General features: G+C 44.6%; 1 protein-coding gene across 10 annotated transcripts in view; it reads right to left on the bottom strand.

Moving 5' to 3' along the window:
- The window catches only part of BCAS1 (brain enriched myelin associated protein 1), a 92,262-nt gene that overhangs the window by 38,755 nt on the left and 30,640 nt on the right, over window positions 1-22,867 (bottom strand). For all 10 annotated transcript variants that reach the window (XM_059133049.1, XM_059133042.1, XM_059133043.1 and 7 more), the window contains exons 4-5: window positions 20,693-21,264; window positions 574-732 (exon numbers count right to left, since the gene is read on the bottom strand). In XM_059133049.1, the coding sequence (XP_058989032.1) occupies window positions 574-732; window positions 20,693-21,264 (731 nt within the window). The remainder of the gene's footprint in view (window positions 1-573; window positions 733-20,692; window positions 21,265-22,867) is intronic.

The raw sequence follows: 22,867 nt of genomic DNA, 5'->3' as shown, positions 1-22,867 counted from the left end.
ATTTTTACTTTTTTGAGGCTAGTCTTGAGCTTTGGAAAGAACCCAAACACACTTGGAGCTGTCCATTTGATTATGCATTCATTGATTCATTGATTTATTCAGCCCTTTCACAGGTCTGGCATGGACCAGGCCATGGCTGCCTTGAGGAGTCAGAGACAAGCAAGCGTTACAGGACATGGGCCCCTGCCTCTAGATAGGAATCGATTTCTCCAGTTTTATTTGCTATCTGAATGGCAAAACTGCTTTGATAGGTCAACAGCTCAAGGACCTTTTTCTTTATGTTTATGTTCAATGACCATAAGACATGGGACCACAGGAGAGTTGTGTTGCAACATAACTCACATAGTTCAGGCACCTGCTGTTTACGCCACAGTTCCCAGCTCTAAGGGCTCCATCACTGAAAGCTCCATGTGACCCAATTCCCTTGCAAAGCACATCCCGTCCCTGTTCTCCAATGTTCCAGCCGCACCATCATGATCCCCCCCCAATACAATAGCAAATATATATTATTCTTGGAATTAACACAACTTTGGAGCAATCGGATTGAGGAAAGAAAGGGCAGCAACCACTCACCAGAGTTTTAAGGAAGCTCATGATGGAATTATTATTCTCGGTTGTATTTGTGGTCTGGGGGTCCTCCTTTGCAGTCTCCAGTTCTTCCGGGTTCCTGGGGACAGAGCAGCTCCCGGTGGGGACCTCTTGTCCTTCTATCCCCTTGCTGTCCCCTATGTCCTAGGTGTAAAAGAAGAGTTTTCCCCGTCGTCACTGGTTGAATGTGGACTCTCACAGTGATAATTTTTGCTTCGCACCCCTTTCTCCCTGACCCCCTAATTCCAGCCATACTTCTTCTGCCCACGGGTGTGCAGAACAATCAGGAGCTTATGAGAGTCCCTCTTCCTTCCCCTCCTCTGCTTTCTAACATATGCAGCATTTGCAGTCAGTTGGAGAGACATTGTTTGGAGCCAGAGGGTAACAAACATAGCAGTGCACGTTGCCTCCTGAACAAAACCCCTTTTCTCCCAATTCTACAAAGACGTTGTGTATGATGCCAATATCTCTCAACTTTATGGTCACCTAGTCCAATGATCTGCACATTATCCTCAGAGATGCCTCCATCTGACTTCCACAATCCCCAAGGTATGAATCGTATCAACTTTTTAAAAGTACTTTTTTTCTTTTCCTTTTTTTTTTTTTAAAGATTTTATTTATTTATTTGACAGAAAGAGATCACAAGTAGGCAGAGAAGCAGGCAGAGAGAGAGAGAGAGAGGAGGAAGCAGGCTCCCTGCTGAGCAGAGAGCCCGATGCAGGGCTCGGTCTCAGGACCCTGAGATCATGACCTGAGCCGAAGGCAGAGGCTTTAACCCACTGAGCCACCCAGGCGCCCCTTATTGACCCATTTTAAAGAGAGACAGAGAGAGTGCAAGCAAGGGGGAGGAGCAGAGGGAGAATCTCAAGTAGACTGCACACTCAGTCACTCAGCGTGGCACCCGATGTGGGGCTCAATCTCACCACTCCACGATCATGACCTGAGCTGCAATCAAGAGTTGGATGGTCAACTGACTGAGCTGCCCAGATGTCCCTGAAAGTATGATGTTTTAAAATAATAACTCTGTTTTGGGGATCTGGGAGTTTATCGGTACGAGGGATACGATACAGGACCTGATTTTTTTCTTCTGACCCAGGCAGGAGGGGAGGAAGCATTCCAAACCTGTACTCCGTTCCACATCTCTATGCTCATGACCCTGGGCTAAGCCAGGTTACTTCAAACCCATCCATTCTTCACTGACGTCTTTCTGAGCCTTGCCGTCCACAGCATCTATGTATTCCCTCCTCTGAGTTTCCATACCCCTGTTCTCGGTGCTCATTTGGCATGTGGGTTATAGTTACGAGACTAGCCTAATGCCAGAGGCCAGGCCAGAATTGTCTGCATTAAAAATGGGGCTTTTGTGGAAGGGCTATAAAAATACAAACACCCGTTTTGATGAATATTTGAAAAGGTAATAATGACACACGTATCCCTAGGGTTCCCTCAGCCCTAGCACTCTTTCCAAAGGGAGAGCTGCTTCTCATGAAATGTCTCATAAAGGTCTGGAACTTTGTAAAACTAAAAGCAGCTAAGAGACATGGCCTTAAAAATCTTGTTATGTTTTCTAGCAAATTCCAGGCAAAAACTGTTTGTGTTGGAGGAGATGCTCTTTTAATAAACAGAGGGTTTACCTCCCTTCAGCTCAGGTCATGATCTCAGGGTCCTGGGATCGAGCCCTGCATCGTGCTCTCTGCTCAGCGGGGAGTCTGCTTCTCCCTCTCCCTCTGCCTCTCCCTCTGCTTGTACTTTCTTTCTGTGTGTGTCAAAAAATAAATAAAATCTTAAAAAAAAAACCCAGGCTTTTATATGAATTAAATTTTTTTTTTTTTAAATTCCAGGTATATTTCGGATCCACGATGTTAAGGGGGAAGGATGGCTGAAAATCCTGTTTACAGCCATTGAGGGCTGGTATACCCACAGGTGTGCGCACATGCAAAGTTACTGTTCTGGTGTGCTTTAGAAAAATATTCCCAGCATCAAACCTTTGGTACTATGGATATTTTTGCTTAGGTGAAGCTGAGTACAAAGAACATTTGAAATAAAATTTGAAATAAAAAAAATATTACATAAATAACCAAACAGGTGTTTTGGAAGAGGAGCCATCACGAAAGCAGTAACAGAATAAATCTCACTGAGAAATGCTGCACTGGGTCTGACTTACGGTGTGGCCTAGGACAAAGTCATCACTCGTTTCCCCATCTGCATTCAGTAGCTGTGGGGGGAACTGGGACTAGATCCAAACTGCAGAGAGACCACAGGTGTCAGCCTGGGCTCTGAGGCCACCTCCTGGAGCGGTTGGGGCAGTCAAGGGGAGAGTCTATGTACAGGACCCAGGACAAGCGATAGCACCTGGTAGGCATCCAATGAATGCTCGCTATTCTACAAGGCCTCCCTCTGCGGCCAGTCTGTAGTGGACAAAAGCTGGGAGAGAGGACAGTCCCCTGAGTAAAAGACAAGTGAGTCCCTCTGGCCCATGGACGCCTACTTGGATGGTACATTAGAGCCATCTAGGCAGTGGTTAAGCCAATGCCCCTGCCCAGACCCTGCTCAGACCAATTGAATGAGACTTTCTGGAGGTCTACTGAGTCCCGGGGGGTTGCAGGATGCCCCGGGGCTGAGAACAACCGCAATCAAGAGAAGGGAAGACCTGAGGACGAAGCAGTGTTGCCCTTGGCCATGGAGCCCGTCACAGGGAGATGGGTGGAGGTGGGGGAGGGGTTTTAGCCAGAGATAAGAGCATGAAAAATGTAGAGAAGATGAGGAAGGAAGAGGGCTGGGGAAGGTGTGGGGTGAGGTTATTTAGTTCAGCTACGGTGGAGGGGCTATGGCAGTCAGGGTGGTTAGGGATATGCCACCCTGAGCCGGACTGAGGACATGCAGAGTGCCCGCTTAAGGAACAGGGGCTGTGGAAGTTTTCTGGGCTGGAGCAGCCTCGCTGTCCCTCACCACAAGGGTGGGGAGCAGGCAATGAGACGCAAGGGCTGCAGAAAGGAGAGGGTTCCCACAGGGAACTTTAAGGCAGAGAAGGCACATCTCCGCCTGGAGGATGTCTGTGGTTGCCTACAGTTGCCTACAATGCAACAAATGCGAAGAGTCAAGAGAGGACAATGGCACCAGAAGGCAAAAAGACTAGAGCTCTCATCTCTCCATCCCTCCTCCCCAGATGCGCACACCTGGGGGCAGAGGAGAAGTCGAAGGGAAAATCCTACCCCCTCCAGATGATAAGTCCAAGGTTGCCTCACAGCTTGATTCCAGAAAAAACTGTGATGATGTTAAAATGGATATGAGAGGGAAGGCTTTTTTTTTTTTTTTAATTCTTTAAAGATTTTATTTATTTTTCAGGGAGAGAGAGTGCACATGAGTGAGCATAAGCAAGGGGAGCAGCAGGCAGAGGGAGAAGCAGGCTCTCCGCTGAGCAGGGAGCCCCATGTGGGACTTGATTCCAGGACCCTGGGGTCATGACCTGAGCCAAAGACAGATGCTCAGCCAACTGAGCCACCCAGCCACCCCAAGATTGAAGTTTTAAAATTGGACTGGACTTCTGAATCCCTAGGAGGTCTGGGATATGCCTGTGATAGCAAAAGAATTAGGAAAGAAACTATCAGGTGTCTACCAGGCACATGACATGGACCAAGTCACTGGGCATAGAGCAGGGACTGAGACGCACAGTGCCCTGTCCTCAGAGAGCTGACCTTCTAGCAGCGGAGCAAAGCAAAAGCAAACAAAAATACAGATGAACCAATAAATGTAACTTATGCCTCAAGCAGAGACAATTGCAAGACAACAAACGAACACGAGGGAACAGAGGGTGGTTTGGTGCTGGGTGAAGTCCTCCAGGAACGGACATCTGGGGGCGGGGGAGGAATCTTTTCTGGAAGGCCCCTGACGTCCAGGCTGGGTCAGCTGCTCTGAGGCCCTCTGGCCCCACAGCCCATGGGCTCCCAGTGTTCCTCACAGGGAGGGGAAGGGCCTGGTTCTAGGCCACGGCTAGCTCCCGGACGGGCGTTTCCTGTGGAGGGCAAGAGGCAATGATTATCTCTGTGATCTCAGGCTAGACACGCAGGGGACATTTATTGAACTTCCTGGAAATAAGTGGTGGTCCTTGGGGGACCGACAGGGAAATCCTGCACAGTGGCTATCCTCCGAGGAAGCGGATAACGATTAGTACCTCTTTACCCAGGACAAAGCACTCTGAATGGGGGATACATGGTTGGACAGGACTCCAGGAACAGAGATGACCTCCAACTCCATCCTCTGTCCCATGGCATCATCTCCTGACATCCCTGAAGCCTGACTTCTGCCTCCCTGAGTTCCCAGGTGCAGCTGGGTCGCGAGTCTCGGCTAACGGGAGGGTGACCCCCTCCTGCCCAGTGCACAGAGGTTGTGGGTCTGCCGGGGGACCTCCCCCAGTGAGAGCTTTATGGACTTTCCATTGAAATCCTCACCTTGAACTTGAGCCTTTTCCTTGAACTGTTTTTTTTTTTCTTCTTAGACTGACTTTTAGATGGAGAATATGACGTTTCCTTATCCTACCAGTAAGCACAATGGGAAGTCCCTGCTTTCTCTCTGCCAGGTGGAGAGGAGAAGACAGACCAGCTAGGAAATGAAGGAACCCTGGGGAGGGGAGGGCCCTGGGGTTTCTTCTTGCCTCATAAATCCTAGACTTGGAAATGGAGGTGCCAGCAACCTGCAAATAAGAGCAGCCACTGAGCAAAAAAGTGCCGACAAGGAGGCAGAAAAACTAGATTGTTCACGCATGGCTTGCTGGTGGGCAGCAATGGCACAGCCTGTTTGGAAAAGGGTTTGCCAGTTTCTTGACAAACTAAATACACAACCACAATACAACCCAGCAATTGCAATATCCTGGGCCTTTTTTTTTTCCACCAGCGAAATGAGGACATATATTCACAGAAAAACCTATACATGAAAGTTTATAGCAACTTTGTTTGTAATAGCCCCAAACCAGAAACAACCAAATGTGTTGCAAGGGATGAATGGCTAGACAAAATGTGATCTCTCGGTAGCAGAGAATAGTGTTCAGCAATAAAAAAGGAAGGAAAGGAACAATTTGTATCGATAGACTTCATGACCTTGATGAACCTCCAGAAAATTCTGCTGGAGGAAAGAAGCCTGTCCAAAGAGTGTACAGACTGCGTGACTCCATTTATATACTGTTGTTGAAAGGACCTAACTATTGAAACAGAGAACAGATGGGGGTTGCCAGAAGTTGGGAAAGAGGGTGGAGCTGGGAGGGCAGTGGAGGTCCGGAGAGGGGGGGCAGCATGAGGCGGACATGTTCTCCATGGGACCATATCAATGTCAATATCCTGATTGTGATATTGTATCAGAGTTTTGCAAGATGTTACCGCTGAGGGATCCCGGATAAAGGGATTTTTTTTGTATCATCTCTTACAACCACATGTGAATCTACAATAATTTCAAGATAAAATTTTTTTTAAAAATCATTTGAGGATAATTCCGGAAGAGTAAGAATGAAGAATCAATGAAAAGCCCAACAATTCTGGAATACATCAATAAATTTGTACATGGTATTTGTGTATGAGATTAACCTCTAGGCTACATTAACCTACATTTCTACATGTAGGAATGAACACATTCCATGTGATGGGATATTCTGGAGCCACGAATTCTTTGAGGAAAGTATAAAGAGCAAAAAAGGTCAATGATGATAATCATGACCAACCTTTATATGTCAGGCCCTGCTAAACTAGTTAAAAAGGCCTCATGTAATATATTTTTTTTAAGATTTATTTACTTATTTATTTGTCAGGGAGAAAGAGAGAGAAAAGGTGGGGAGAGGGAAAGAAAGAGTCCATGAACAGAGGGAGGGGTAGAGGGAGAAGCAGACTCCCCACTGAATAGGGAGCCCGATGTGGGGCTTGACCCCAGGACCCTGGGATCATGACCTGAACTGAAGGCACATGCCTAACTGATTGAGCCACCCAGGTGTCCCAAAAGGCTTCATGTAATTCTTACAAGGATTTCATGAAGTATGTACTATATGCATTTTTGGGTTTTTTTTACTGATGAATAAATTGATGCATGAAAAGGATAGATAACTTGCATATGGTTGTAGAGTAGAACTAGAATTTGATTCCAGACCCAAATTATTTCCAAGGCAAAAAGCATGTACACTCCATGCTGCCTTACCCCCGCCAACTCCCTTTCTTCAGGTTTGCTCAAAACCAAGAGTTGTTCTATTTATTTCTCTTGTCTCTATTCTTCTTCCCTGCTATATGACACATATTATTCCAGGACATATAGGAATTTAGGGTATGATAAAGAGGACACCTCAAATCTATTCAAAGCGGAGGACTATTTAATCAAACATACAGGGACCAGGTGGTCATCTGAAAGCAAATTAACTTGGTGTCCTAAGTCAACCCTATAGAAGAACAAAATCCAAATGGATAAAAACGCTAGAAGAAAACACGAGAAAAATATTTATATTTTATAATTTTGGATGGAGAAGACTTTTGTAACTGTGACTCAAAATCCGGACGCCATTAAAGGAAAGATTGAGAGAAAAAAATAAAAGTCCGAAAGTTTGGAAACGTTCCACTGGGAGGCTGGTTTGAGAACCAAGCAGTCTTGTTTACTGCTGTTTGGAATGTAAATTAGTTTAGTCCCGACTGAGGGCAATTTGGCATTATCTACCAAAATTTTTAAAAAAGAACGGACTCTTTTATCTAGACATTCTGCTTCTAAGCATTGACTCTAAACTTCAAGTCACACACGTGTGAAAAACCAAATTCATGAAGCTGTTTGCTGTGGGGCACTGACAAATGTTGGGAAACCAGCCCAATGTCATTGTTTGGGTCCAGGTAAACTAGATCTTGGAACACTCACACAACGGAACAGTACACGAGTGTTAGAAATGAGGAAGCTGTACAGATATTGAAATAGTGTTGTCTGAAAAAAAAGCATGGACTAGAACCGAGTGTATATTATATCATCTTCTGTGTAAAAAAAAAAGAAAAAAAAGGAATAAAAATTTATGCTTGCATTTGCTTATGTATGTCCAGAGAGATCCTGGGAGGATGCACTTAAAAATGCGACCGGTAATTATCTGCTGGGGATGGCACTGGTAGACAGGTAGAACATTTTTAGAATCTCTTAATTTGAGCCAGGTATTATGTATAAAAATCAAAATTAAAACATAATGTAGGTGACTAATTCCAAATTTTAAAAATTCCCAGAGGGCGAAACTAAATACAGTTGGAAAGATGATGCCTTACATATTGAGTTCTTTGTAGAATGATCTTTGTTCCTAACTACAAATATGTCTTTGCTATTCTCATCAGGCCTCCAGATCATGCTCAGTGAACAGAAATTTTAGACTGAAGCAAAAACAATCCCCAGGAAATATCTGGAAACTTCTTTGATACAAACAGGTGTTCATGGTGTCAGCTTGTTTTCCATCTGTGTGGAAGAAGCCTATTTTCCCCCCTTGCTGTTGACTTCAAAGGGCAAACAGACAGGGACACTAGTTAAGTGATCACAATTTGTCATGTTGAAAAATAATGCCGCCTTATCATAATTTGATTGTCTATAATAAAACCCATATGGAACTTCTGGCACCTTCCTTCAACTGTGAATTATCAACTGGATCTCGGCCTCTTCAAGCAATGTCTACATTGTTAAAGTGAAAACACAAGGCATGAAAGCCTTGTCTGGAGCTATTAGTGATAAATGTCTCCCCCATCTAGGTTTCTTCACTGACGGTGTGTCCTGGGTTTCTGTTTGAATCATTGTACCGAGAATCAGCTCCTAGCTTACAGTTTAACACAAGAAAATTTGTCCGAAGAACACTGAATGGTACAGAAACCCATTACTCCATTCCTTTCCATCTGTTAGAAATTTGAGCCACATGCTGCCCGGGATAAAAGGGAAAGCTCTGTTTCCTCTCCCACTTGTGCCCCAGCGGCACAAAGGGCATCGTGTGCTAGGCAGCAATGATCCCCAGACTGTCTTCCTCTGAGAGTCCCATCACCTGCATGGAGCCATTGTCAGATTGAGGGAGAAAAATGGAATTTGGTTAATTCTTGAAGATAGAATTCATCTTCCCATTTGCCCAGAAGGGAAAGCAAATTAATAAACAAGAAAGGAACTCCAAAGCCAAAGTCTACTAAAACTGTTCTGGGGGACCTTCAAAATTCCCTGCCTACATATCTGTTTCCTACGTTACATATAATACATTGACTTTGTGTTCCCACAAAGCTCAAAACCACCTAAGGAGAGTTGGTCACTGTAGCTCGTTTTTATTTTCCCCACTCTTCCCGCCCAAATTCATACCAGCTGATAAAAAGACATCCACGTTGTTTAAGCTCAGGGCAAAAATAAGGAAAGAACACAGCACCCAAGAAATGTCAGTTATGGAAGGCTTCAAAGACCACCCGTCCACAGCCAAATTCCTCTTTCTCATCCCCTACTGGAGATTACTACACATCGGTTCCAAGTGTATTTGAAGATCCAGTGTTATTTCTGAACAGGGACTTGCCATCCTAGTTCTGGATTGCATAGTTCCGGAATCACAGTCAAGAAAAAAAGAACTGCTATTAGCAGCCTGACGGCTGGCCACCAGGGATGCCGCAAGCCTTACAGCGCACTCTGCTGGAAGGACCTGGACATTACCCGGATTGCTGATGCCCTTTAACTCAGCCTGGCAGGGCCCTGTGCTTGCTGCTTTTATAAAATGGGAAAAAAAAAAGGGACGAGCAAAGAAGAAAAACGTAACCGGCACCCATTATTCCATTACTCCATTACTGAAAAAGGCTGCTATCAACAGTGTGTAATTTTGGGGGTGCCTGGGTGGTTCAGTGGGTTAAAGCCTCTGCCTTTGGCTCCAGTCATTATCTCAGAGTCCTGGGATCGAGTCCCGCATTGGGCTCTCTGCTCAGCAGGGAGCCTGCTTCCCTCTCTCTCTGCCTGCCTCTCTGCCTACTTGTGATCTCTCCCTCTGTGTCAAATAAATAAATAAATAAATAAATAAAATCTTTAAAAAAAAACATGTAATTTTTCATTCCACAACCCTCTCTGGGTTCCAAAAGAATGCGTATGTGTGGGCCAGCGGGCAGAAGAAGATTCTTCCCTACAAGGATCCTTCTTGTTTTGAACCCTGCTCTTGTCTTGTAACACTGTCCTCACAGGTCACTCCTTCCAGATCTGTGTCATGCTGGCTTATGATGTCCAGTGTAAGGGAGTCCCGTAATCAACAGAACGACTACTTTATTGGACCATTTTAATCTTCCCAACTTTCCTCTTACAGACATCGCTGGAATGAAAAAAAAAAAAAAAGCCTTGAAGATAAAATTTTGCCCATTTTCTCAATAAATTACTAGATGTCAAATGGTTTGTTCAAAAAGCACATTATTCGAGACTGCTGACGTGCCATCGTTGAGACAAGCTTCCTAATTAAAAAATTACCAAAGACTTCAGAGGGCAATACAAATAACATAAAAACACTGCAACGTGAACCCTATCTTCTCTTTGTCTTCTGGCGTGTTTCCTAAGAGGGCAACCTAAGCTGCGTGACACAGATCTAAAAATGTTCTACTTACCCATTTTCCCTCCTGTTTTTGGAAGAGAGGCAACAGTGTTCATTTCATCTGCTTCTTCTAGTTGAAACAGATTGGTCTGGACCAGCTATCTGGTCTGACGCTCTTTACTGTAAATCGTAAGATCACCACCTGCTTTAACACTCTGCAGACCTAACCTCAGGGTATTAAGAACTCGTCTTGGAGCTCGGCACCTATACGAGGTAGGGCCTCATTAATCTATGGGGTTGACGGACGCAGAGATGTTGTATTTGTAAGATTAAATAAAGCAGTTGTTCATTGTGGTCAGAGTTGGAAGCGGGGGAAAGGAATCTATCAAAGAAAGCAATTCACACTCGCTTCCTGCCAGTAAGGTTTCCCGTTTTCTCCCTCAGAGCTCCTCCACTTGCAGGGTAAGTGGATTTGTCAACCTGATTTCCAACAGCAAGTGAAAGGTGGGTAGAGAATTAAGCACTGAAATGTGCTTTTCTTGCCTCTTGGTTTTGTTTTATTTTTGCAGTAGTCAGTGTTTTGGGGCGCCTTCTTCAAGCCCACTCTGTAGGATGTGAAATGGAAAAATACAGTTGCTGTGGGCAAAGAGCAGGTGGAGAGTGGTTCCTGGGGCAAGTCCCGATGGGCAAAAAGGATTTGTGGAAGACTCTTCTCTTCTAACATGTGCAAGCTCCAGAGTGATCACGGCCTTTCACATTTATTAGAGGGAAAATATCCAGTTTTTAAAAAAGTACTTCAAAATATAAAAGCTAATGACCCATAGCCTAGAATATGTTTGTCATCTGTTTAACAAACACTTCTCAGTAGTGAGAAAACTGTTTTGCATGCTGCCAAAATCAGGCTGCAGACCTAAGAATCGTTTGGCTTTGTACAGAAAAAGAAAAAAAAAAAAAGTCCCATCCTTTTTGCTGAATTTGTAGGTTCGACCGAACTCCTTGGACCTGCCCCCTGCCCACTTAGTTATCTGCTACCTCTCCACTCTACTTTCTCCCTGATGATTTCATTCATAGCTCTTTCTATTTATTTATTTGTTCTTTCTCTTTTTAAAGATTTTATTTATTTATTTATTTATTTATTTATTTATTTAATTTGGACAGAGAGAGTGGGAGGAGGGGCAGAGGTAGGGAGAGAGGGAGAATTTCAAGCAGACTCTGTACTCCCCCCCAATGCGGGGCTCAAGTTCATGACCCTGAGATCATGACCTGAGCTGAAACCCAGAGTCAGATGCTTAACTGACTGAGCCACCCAGGCGACCCTGTTTCGTTTTTTTCTTATTTATTGTTGCTTTCTTCATTGGAACGAAAGCTTTCATGAGGTACATCATTCTATCCCTAAAATCATTCCTGGCACAAAGAAAGTCCTCAGATGTTTGTTGAACGAATACATGAGCACATTCAAGCCTCTTCTTTATTGTTCAACACCTGCCAGCAGATTAACTCTCAGGCTGGATTTGTAGTTTAGTAACCAGATGGTCCCCTAAGTAGCTTCAAATTGTGATAATTGTAGGAAGGAAGCAAAGTGGTCCGTGATGGAGATCTTTCACTTCACTCACAACCTTGCCGCAAAAAGGAATCACGCACGTGTTGAAGTGAAGGACCACTCCCAGGCCGCACTGTCGGGAACAAGGGAGGAGTGGGGGCCGGAGGAGTTAGAGAGAGAAGGCCCCATTCCAAGGGTCCGCCACAACTCACATGCTGTCCAGGATGAAACTTCCCACTTTCAAGAAACATCTGAAACCTGGAACTGTATTAGAATTTCATGATTTTAAGATATTGTCAACTTTGTTCATTTTAAAACAGTATCCATCAATTAAAATGTTAAAACACTGAAGTTCAAATAAAATCCATCTGTGGTTTGCTGCATCCTGCAAGAGGCCATTTTCCAACTCGGGTCTACATGCCTAGCTCAGCATTTCCAAGAACAGTCCCTCAGAAGCTATGCCCAACCGGTTAGGCGGCTAGTAGTTTTATGGGTAATTAAGTCTGAGAAATGCTCTGTTAAACAAAGCGAAGTAAATCTGTTCGCTGTAGGACTTCTCAGGCCCTAAGGAGGCTGAATCCATTGTGAATCTTCAGTAGAGAAGATAAGGCAAGTTTTATTTTCTGAAACATTTTGATGGTGAGCCCTGTTTCAAGGTGGATCTCGTTGGACTGATGTTCCACAGAATTAGTTAATGTCCCAAAGTATTAGCTTCAGACATTTCTTAAAAATATAAGATTTTTCAAAAGGTTTCAAATATTTCCTCTTATGGAACTTAACAGGCACAGGGGCTAAGCATGTGGGCACTGGTGATGAATTCCAGCTCTCTTGCTTTCTAGCCGTAGGACCTCATGAAAGTTACCTTCAACTGTCTGTGAGTTAGCAAATGCTCAGTAAATTAGGGCTGTTATTAGAGCCTTGCAGGGAGGGACTCAGATTGGATAGCACCAAAGGGAAAGTAAACTCAAAATTTATTTTGCATATTCATTGCAAAACACCATTCACTTGATATTCAACCATGACAATTAACACCATAACATGCTAAAGACCGAATTAAAAATACCAAGGGGCACCTGGGTGGCTCAGTTAAGCATCTGACTCTTGGTTTCAGCTCAGGTCATGATCCTGGGGTCTTGAGATGGAGCCCTCCGTCGGGCTCTTCACTTGGCACGGAGTCTGCTTGTCCCTTTCTCTCTGCTCCACCCCCATCCCCCGCCATGCATGCTCTCTCTTTATATACATCTTTCTAAATAAATTAATAAAACCTTTAAAAAATACCAAATAAATGATACAGGTATATGATTCGGCATACTTTACTTCACTGAAGGCATCTGTATCATGCATACATTATGAAGTCACTTTCTTTTTACAGTTGTGTTAAGCAGGGCTGATAGTGAGATAGCGAGAATACATTCCAAGGTCCTTTGCAAGGTCGTAGCATGATGTGTACCATCTTTATTCTCGTCAAGTTCATCTATCGAACATCACTGTATTCCAGGCAGTGTACCAGGCACTGGGAATACTTAGTTGCTTAAGACACAGCCACATCCCTCAAGATCACTGTCTCTGTATGTGAGAAGGTGATTATGGTAGAAGAAAACTTTTTGAACTTCATGTTGTGACCATTAGTAAATTAGAAAGTAATTCAGTGGGTCAAAACCAGCATTAAAAACATCAAACATGGGATGCGTGGGTGGCTCAGTGGGTTGGGCCTCTGCCTTCAGCTTGGGTCATGATGTTGGGGTCCTGGGATCGAGCCCCACATCGGGGTCTCTGCTTGGCAGGGAACCTGCTTCCTCCTCTCTCTCTCTCTGCCTGCCTCGTTGCCTACTTGTGATCTCTCTCCCTCTGTTAAATAAATAAATAAAATCTTTTAAAAAATCAAACATGATAGAACAGAAAAGAATACAAAATACCAATGTATGTTCCATGCTATGAAAACAGCAGTATTCTGTGAATTCTTTGTTGCATTCATGGGCATGTCTACCAGATCAAGATGTAAAATCTATTTCTTACTGTGGGCCATAGTCAAATTAGACAGTTGTGCTGTGAGTAAGTTCAAGTAAATTACCATAGGAGTAGGGGATACTGGAACAGCCTCTGCAGTTTCATGTACTCGGTGATTTCCTGATACAAACTTGGATAAAAAATATATCCGGTTTCCATCCATAACATACCATCTTTGCTAGCAGAGTCTGCTTTCTACCAAAGAAACTTGACAAGCCCTCCTTGGACCTTGACACAGATATGCAACTGAATTTATAACGGGAACTCTTAGGAAACTCCTCTTCCCTTTGAAAGGACACTATGACCATGGAGGTACCCTACTTGGAACTCTGCGGGCCACGTGGAAACCACAGGTGGCAGAACCTGTGAACCGCGCCAACAATTCATGGCAGGCCCTGGAGACTGACTTGTCCTGGAGTACGAAGATGTTGAACCAACGTAAACCCCCTAGCTCTAGAATTCTCACCATGCTCAAGAAATAATGCTTTCTCCTCATTAACTATGCCACTAGTGATTGGGTGGGTTTGTTTTTGTTTCTTTTTACTTGCAGCCAAAGGCACCCTAAACGATAAACTACCCAAACTCCATCATGCAGGAAGATAATTTTATCTAGTTTGGCATTCTTTATTTCTCACTTTCTGAGAACTTAGAAAATCTACTGTTTTATTTAGCATCATTATTATTGACTGCCTGTATCATCCTCTGACCTTACAATCCCACCTCAAGCAGGCAGTATCTTCCTTTTCTGGATGAAAACACAAGGTTTTGAAATGACTGAGTGTCCTGGGTTTTGGCAACTGATGAATCTTGATTATGGTTTTGCCATTAACTTAGCTGTGTGGTCTGGGGCAAGTAACTTAACTTCTCTGAGCTCTAGCTCCCTCATCTGTTAAATGGCAATAAAGGGGGGCCTGGGTGGTTCAGTGGGTTGGGCCTCTGCCTTCGGCTCAGGTCATGATCTCAGGGTCCTGGAATCGAGCCCCACATCACGCTCTCTGCTCAGCGGGGAGCCTGCTTCCCCGTCTCCCTCTGCCTGCCTCTCTGCCTACTTGTGATCTCTTTTTCTCTGCCAAATAAATAAATAAAATCTTTAATAAATAAATAAATGGCAATAAAGACACCTGCCTTCTTGTGTTGTTAGAAGAATTCAAAGCAGATAAAATATGCAAAGTGCTTACTACAGAGCCTATGAATAATGAATTATTAAAAAGTGACACAATTATCATTATTTGAAGAATCTGGACTTGGCCCTGGATCCCTTGTACTCTTAACACTTGGACATCATCTCTCTGCTGCTGAAAACAGTTCATACCAAACATTTCTTAGTACTGAATCCATATAATTTACAAAAATTACAGTATCATAGCTAAAAACCTTGCTTACTTCATAATTTGCATAATTTAGAACAGTTTTCCTCCCTACTGACAAAGTCTTTTGGGTGGACAGTTCTCTTGACCTGTTGGAATGGCATGGCCTCGAGGCCATAAGGTAGACAAAACAAAATAAAAACACAGCTTATAATTCACTTGGCGCTCTAACATGGGAATTAGGTGATTTTTAAATTTTTTGAATTTGAACTTGTTACTTCCAATGTTGTACATCCTAACATTTAAAAACAATTAAATAACAATTTCCTCAAACAAATAATTCACTTTCACTTAGTCACAACCCTCCTGCACAAATTTCAACAATTTGGTAGAAATATAATGTTGAGCATGGAAAGTATGGGCTTGGGGGATGGGCAATTCTCTTTAGCTATGTCGGCTGGTGTCAGTGACTTGGTTTCCCTAAAGCTTGGATTTATTCCTCTGTAAAATGGTAAAGATTACAGGAATTCCTACTTAAGTTTTGATGTTTCGATAAGATGCGTCCTTCAAAGCGATTTTGTTACTGAATCTGACTTAACGTAGAGTATAAATAACAAATATTGGAGGATTCATGTCACCAGAAACCACCCAGCAGTTGGGACATCTGGTCAGCCTCATGGAGAACTTGGCACTGGAAGGTGAAGTGAATTTTTGTTAAAGAGAGAGAGAAAGAGAGAGACAGGTGGAGAAAATGTGGGGAAGCAGGTGGCAACGCGCAGGTCACATGGGGAGAATTCTGACTGGGTACTTGTAAGGGAACAGTGGAAAATACAGTTGGGAACACAGAGAAAAGCTGGTGGAGACCCTTGAATGTCAGACTAAGGAACCATGGCTTGAGGCAAGGGCACTGAACTTCTATTTTTTCTAAAGTAATTTTATAACTCCTGCCTCTTTTCTTTCTTTCCTTTAATCCAAATCAGGACTTTCTGACTTTGGTGGTATATCTTTCAAATTAGACCCAACTGTGCTATCTCAGTGAGCTCTGACTGAGGACTACAGAAGACCAGAGTAAAAAGACAAAAATATTGATTAATGTGGGAGGGGGGTGGAGGACCATGATACTAATAATAGCTAAATACTCTTTTTCTCAAAATGCTACATCTTGGTGCTAAGTTCCCTACATGGCTTATCTCTTTTAACTGTTGTGGCAAGTGTGAATAATGGGAAAATGTGCTCAGCACTATTGATATCCCCATTTTACAGAAGAAGAAACTGAGGTTCAGAAAGGTTTAGTCACTTGTCTGAGGTCACACAGCCAGTAGGCAGCAGAGGCCGAGTTGAAACCTTCAGCTACTTGACTACAATGCTTATGTTTTAATTCCCTACTTTTCAGAAATCCTGGTTCTTGAATTCCATTTCTACCACTAATAGCAGTGGCCGGGTGGGATTGCCATTTTAGTGAGATGAGGAAGCCTGTGGAGGACACGGGTAGGCACGCTGTTGCTTGCTGTGAGGTGTGGGAGAGGAGCCCAGTGTTGCCCATGCTGGGCAGACCTTCCAATGGACATGTCGAGACTCAAGGACCCATGTCAAGAGGCGGCTGGATACTTAAGGCTCGACTTTTGGGGTGGGTCTAGGCTACAGACATGAATTTGGGACTTGTCAGTCGATAGCTGTATATTGAACCCTTGGGACGGGGGGCGTCTCTATGGAAGGAAGTGTCGTCAGAGAAGATGTCTAAGAATGAAAGTCTGGGGAACTCCGAGGTTTAGAGGATAAGATCCAGTAAAGGGGATTAAGGAACTGCGGGCAGTGTTGGGGGGAGGGCCCAGGGGAGGAGCGGTGCCTGATGTAACTGGCAAGGCCAGTGCGACAGGACTGACACGCAAGGGGTTTGGCGGCCACCATGAGGGTTTGGGGAGGTGCGATGTCATGGCCACTTTGACATAAACAGTTTCTGTGGAGGATAAAAGCCTGAATGAAGAGAGTTCCAGAGAGAAAAGGACACACGGAAGCAAACCCATGGAGTCTCTTTCTTAATATCTATAGCCAGAATGAATTTGAGGACTGGTGTCACTTCCCACCACATCCTCTAACAAATCTCGTCTCTTACTATTAAAATGATATGATCTTTGAAGGACTAGACTGTGATTTATCTTTTACATGCTCTGCCAAGGTTGGTATTTAAATAACAGTTGGAGAATTTGGTTAAACTTTTAAAGAAAGGCATGTTTCTTGTTTAAGTCTCCTGAATCTGTGGTAACAGGTTAACCACCGCCCCCCCCCCCCAAAACCACCACCTTTCAAAGATCCTTTTGGAATTATTGGTTGGCAACAGACATACAGTGTTTGGTTTCTTGGTTAATGGATAAAGATCAAATTCTCATTATAGGACCTTTTTTCTTTTTTTGCAATGAATCTCTTAAATGCATATCTTATAACTCTGGTCCAATTGTTGAGGGGCTAGAAAAATTAAAAAAAAATCTCGTCATCCCTGCCAACACGTTGGTTTGTGTGAATCACAGCTCAGTGAAACCTTTCAGGCATATAATTTATCTTTTCTTTGGCCTATGTAGTAAATGCTTCATTTGTTCATGAATTCTGGCCTTGTTTTAATTATGCTATGCTCTGAATGTAGTTTTATGAGGCACAAAAATAAGATTGTCATTCTGAAAACACAGAAGATTTGTGTGCTTCTCCCAGAATGAAATGGTGGCATCTTTCTCCCAATTCACAGCTCTGCAGGTTTGTGGTTGGAATTCCAATCCAGGAAGAAGCATGCAGTGAGTCTGAGGGGAAAGGTTTGTGTGGGTGGGAGGGAGGGGCAGCTGACACGGCTGAGCGCGGCGCATAGTCTACACTGAGAATCCGGAATCAGTACACTGATGGCCATTTATGCATAATGCGGGACTCCCACCAAGAAAGCCACGGATGGAGAAGTTTTGTTCGTGTTACTTTCTGAGAGCTCATTCCCTCATTATGCTCCCGGAAGAATTGATTCCTCCCCCTCCCCCCGCCCAATACAGACCATGCAGCCGGTGGTCGGATGAGACATCTCAATAATCAGAAGGCTGTTTTCAAAGCCTTTGCAGACAGATGGATTTGAGTATCCGCACGTTCACAGACTGAAGGAGACATAAATGACTACCTCCTGGTTTTCCGTGTTTTATATGCGTATAGTGCAGTGTGGGCCCTCAATACTCAGATTCCAGTGATATGCTGCTAAAAACATGGGCATCTGTAGTGTAACAAAACCAAATGCAAACCTCACTGGTGAATCTGAGGGAGTCAACTCACTTTTTTCAAAAGGAGGTAAGTTTAAATTCGTGTGTCTTCTGGGAGGTCCCTGTGACTTTCAAATATTATCCACGGGCTAGACTCTACCAGACACTTGCCATGCTCCCAGCATAAGTCCCCATCTTCTGAATCAAATCTCATTTTGGAACTCATTCCACTCAAATTCAGGTGCTGGTCCTAAGAGCCTTTCATAAAAAAAGCTGAGTGGATAGATTCCAACTCTAGAGTTTCCTGCACTTTTCTTAGGCTAGGAATGGACTGGTTGCTTTGGACTTTTATAGTTAAAAATGTTCAAGGGTCAGGTATCAGATCCTAAACTGGGTTTTTTAATTAAGGTGGGAGGATTTGGAGGAATCACTAGACACCTGCCCCAAGATGGGCAAAGCTCAGTCCTTCATCTGCTTCCCATAAATAATTCCATCTTTTCCTGACTCGGGCAATGGGTTGGCTTTGGATGCCCAAGTGAAGGGAACATGTCTTTATTCAAAGTCGTAACTTTCAAATGGCCTTAGGAACCAGGACCAATAATAGAACTCAAGAGTTTCTGCACAGAGTCAAGCAGTAAATCGTTTCTCACATATTCATGAATATTGATGACTAGTTTCTAGCTCCAAGACAAGTAACTTTCCAGCTCCAGGTCTATACGTTTGCTGGAAGGTTCCCTGAGCCTGTGAGGCCAATTATCTTTGTATCTGCAGCACTCAGCCTCCCCACGGAGAGCACTTGGCGCCTCACACAAGAATCTCAGGGGTTTTGTATCTCTTCTCTGGAAGGACCACAAAGTTCCCGAGGACAAGGGCTCTGTCACGGCCGGCCCTCTAGCCTGGTCTCACCTGTAGCTGGCAGGGTCACACTCAGTAAGATGTGATGCCCAGATGCGTTTGAAGACCTACTTTGAGTTATGCAGAAAGCTCTTCAGTTGGCCCTGAGCTGGAGCATTCAGGAAGCGGCCATTTGAAGGATAGTTTTTTAAACTTTTGAAAGAGAGTCTGAAAACCAGTTCTTGGCATAGAAATTCACAGAAGCAGCAAGAATGCTGATAGTAAGAACCTGAACACACGCCTGACTGTCTTTCCCCAGTTCTAACTGTCCAGAATATTGAACTGTTTCCTAACATTTAAAATATAATTCTCAGGGCGCCTGGGTGGCTCAGTGGGTTAAGCCTCTGCCTGCGGCTCAGGTCATGATCTCAGGGTCCTGGGATCGAGTCCCGCATCGGGCTCTCCACTCAGCAGGGAGCCTGCATCCCCCCCCTCTCTCTGCCTGCCTCTCTGCCCACTTGTGATCTCTGTCTGTCAAATAAACAAATAAATCTTAAAAAAAAAATAAAATGAAATATAATTCTCAACACCCTCCTGGGTACATTAAAACCGCAGACTAACTTGAGAGTCGCTTTCCTTAAGGAGAATGATATATGTAGTGTTTAGTACAGAGCCCGGTATACTGTAAGTGCTCAATAAAAGACACCCAGTGCTATTAACAACAGGACAGTGCAATTAGTTGTTATTTAGACAGATAAATTAGCAGCCATGATACAGAACCCTGTAATGAAAAACTGAGCCCAACTAATTTTTTCCTGCTTCTAACCTTACTACTGACTGCATTCCCAAATTTTGGAAAAATACTGTTATTTAAAAGCCCAATGACTAAAAAAACCAAGTACCTTAAAATACATTATAACAACTTTTATTTCCTTTTTCATTCAAGGAGTTCCTTTCTCAGCCCACATACAAACAAACTCTCTCAAGATAAAAAGCCAACGCTCTTTTTTAAGATCAAAAGAACCTGCCTTTCTTTGTGCAGGTGGCAAAGAAGGAGCTGATTCCGGACACCTCCTTAAAAAAAATCTAGTTTTTACAAAGATATGACTCCAGCTTGCTGGAAAATAATTAGTACATAAAAGAGCCTGCCCAGAGCTGTAAAAGCTCTTTATTTAAACCCACACTTTGGTGCAAAAGATAGTTAAAGATCAATCCAGGCTATTAAAAAGAAGAAATGAAATGTATTCCAACAAAAGCCTATAAACACACGGAATGGGGAACAACCTACTGAGACCAGGCAGGGTAGTGAAGTCTTTCAGGGACCATTTTTATTCTGCTAATGCCTTTCCCTGCAGACTCCATTGATCATAAACGTAATCTGTCTTCCTCTACCTTTGATAAATGGAAGGACGAATTCATCTGTATGTAACTCGCCTCCTCTCTTCCTTTACATAAAACAGATGTCACAGCTATTACTGCTCTGCAAACAGATGTTTCCACCCACAGAAACATGGGGGACACTCCACCACAATGTGCTATTTGTTCTAGAGGGGTCGATGGCTTGAGACCTTGTCGGGGCCGCTTGGTGACTGTAGAGCGATGTAGGTGCCTTTGTCTCGGCCCCTCGGAGCCCCCCTCCCAGAGCTGGTGTTCACAAAGGGGATCGCCCCTGTCCAGCACTTACCCTCTCTGCAGGGACATCATCAGATGGCCTGGACAATCCGGAAACCTCCTGGGCTTGGTCTTGACGCTCTGCACCCTTGGCTTCCTGGCGGCTGTCAGCTGGTGCCTTTTCCCGTCCCTTGTCCAGTTTGAAGAGTTTGTCCAAGAAGCTGGAGTCCCTAGGCTTGGAGGGGGCCGCTCCTCCCGACTCAGGTGGGGCAGGCGCCGGTCCCCCAGCGGCAGAGAAGCCTCCGTCCCCGGCCGGGCTCTGGCCTGGGGTTTTATGTGGGTCGTGCCCCAGTGCAGCTGCCACCGGAAGTGCCACGCTCTCACTTGGTTCTTTGTTTCCTGGAGCGTTACTGGAGCTGACATCAAGCTTCACTGATCCAGTGGATGAATCCGTGGCTTGGTCTCCAGTACGTCCTGGTACAGGCCGCGAGAGTGTCAAGAAAAAACGAGATTTAGCAGCTGGTGCCTCGAGTTTGGCCTCTTTCCCAAGATTCTTTCCGTTGGCATCTGCAACAGCGCTGATCTCCATTGTCTTGGGGGAAGAAGTGGCCACATTATCCTCCTTGACACTTATTCCCAAGTCGACTGTAAACACAAACATAAACAGCGGTTATTCAACCCGGCGAGGAAATCCAAGGATGGATAATGGACTCCAGACGTTTGATACACAGAGGCCATGATGAAGCGGGGGCTCTGTGGCTGTCCGCTCACTCTGCGAAGCAGAACTTGGTTATCTACAACTCTGACCCTGCTCTTCTTGTGAGAGAGGAATTGTGGGGGGCGGGGGGCTGTTAGCGAGGAGGAGAGCCAGTTGGTCAAAGGCACACCCCAGGCACCGTACTAGTGACACTCGTGTTACTTCTCCGGTGGCAGGTTCGGAGGAATCTCACGAGAAGTAAATCGTCATGATTGCACTGCAGAGGCAGCGTGAACTCTGGAGCTAGAACAAGGCTTCTCCGCCTCGGGACTATGGACGTTTGGGGCAGGATCACTCTTTGCTATGCCTCAGCCCCTAGATTAGCCACATCCCTGGCCTAATCCCAGTAGATGTCAGTGCCCCCCCATGTCCCCACATTGTGACAATCCAAAATGCCTCCAGACACTGCCCTATGTCCCCTGGGGTGGCAGGGGAGGGGGGAAAATCACTCACATGTGAGAACCACTGAGCTAAATTGTCTCTTTGAATCTGAGTTACTTAACCATCTTGTGCCTCAATTTTCTGGCAAAGTGAGGCAAATGGTAGAACTTACCTCCTAATTTTGTGATGCAGATTCCATGAGTTAAGGTTAGCTGTTATCATGACCCGCAAGTGACAAAAGTGGCTGGCACAGGGCTTGGTCCCCCTCTGCACAGCTGCTGGGTGAGCTGCTAAGTCGCAGAGTCTGGTTATGGACAGATACCTGACCCCAGCCTTTGCGCTCTGTCTTACCATCTGGCCTATGTTAGCCTAGATTTGGGGGGTGGTGGGGGTAGATCCCATGTTGAAGGCTGGAAGGGCAAGCAAGCGTCCACACAGGACGACAAATTAGACCTCAGTGGGGCATGGAGTCAGAAGCATAGGGTAGGGTGCAGAGCTGCGTGAGGACTTGGGCGCCTCCTCCTCCTCTGGGGAGGGGCCGGCTTCCAGCCTCCAGCTGTTTCTGCTTTGACCTCTGCCTGGGTCTCATTGAACTGCTTTCCTTTCCCAGGTGCCTTTTATAAAGCAGGGCGATATTCAGGAAAAAAGGAGAGACCACGAATTTTGGAATGAAAGTTAAAGATCAAGATTCTCTGCTGATAAACTATATGACCTTGGCCAAGTCACCAAAAATCTTTGAACCTCCTTGTACAGAAGATGGGGATGATACTAGCTCCCTTGCAGCATTGCTGTGACGTTTCAGGGAGAGGACGTATGCGAAGACTCCGGCACGCTGCCTTTTCTGTAGTAGATGTTTGAGAATTGACAGATACCGCTTTTATTTTTGATTTTTTAAAATATTTTATTTATTTGTGTGTGAGAGAGAGGGAGCAGAGAGAGCGAGCCCAAGAGGTGGGGAGGGGCAGAGGGAGAGGGAGTAGTAGATTCCCTGCTGAGGAGAGGGCCAGACATGGGATTCGATCCGGGATCATGGCTTCACCGACTGAGTTGCCCCATAGCCAGTCACTTTTAAAATATGTTTACAGGAAGACAGAGAAACGGACAGAAGGA

Source organism: Mustela lutreola, chromosome 9, assembly GCF_030435805.1.
Source record: "Mustela lutreola isolate mMusLut2 chromosome 9, mMusLut2.pri, whole genome shotgun sequence".
NCBI lineage: Eukaryota > Metazoa > Chordata > Mammalia > Carnivora > Mustelidae > Mustela > Mustela lutreola.
Note: the sequence above shows the minus strand (reverse complement) of the source record. Positions and strands in the feature narration are given on the sequence as shown.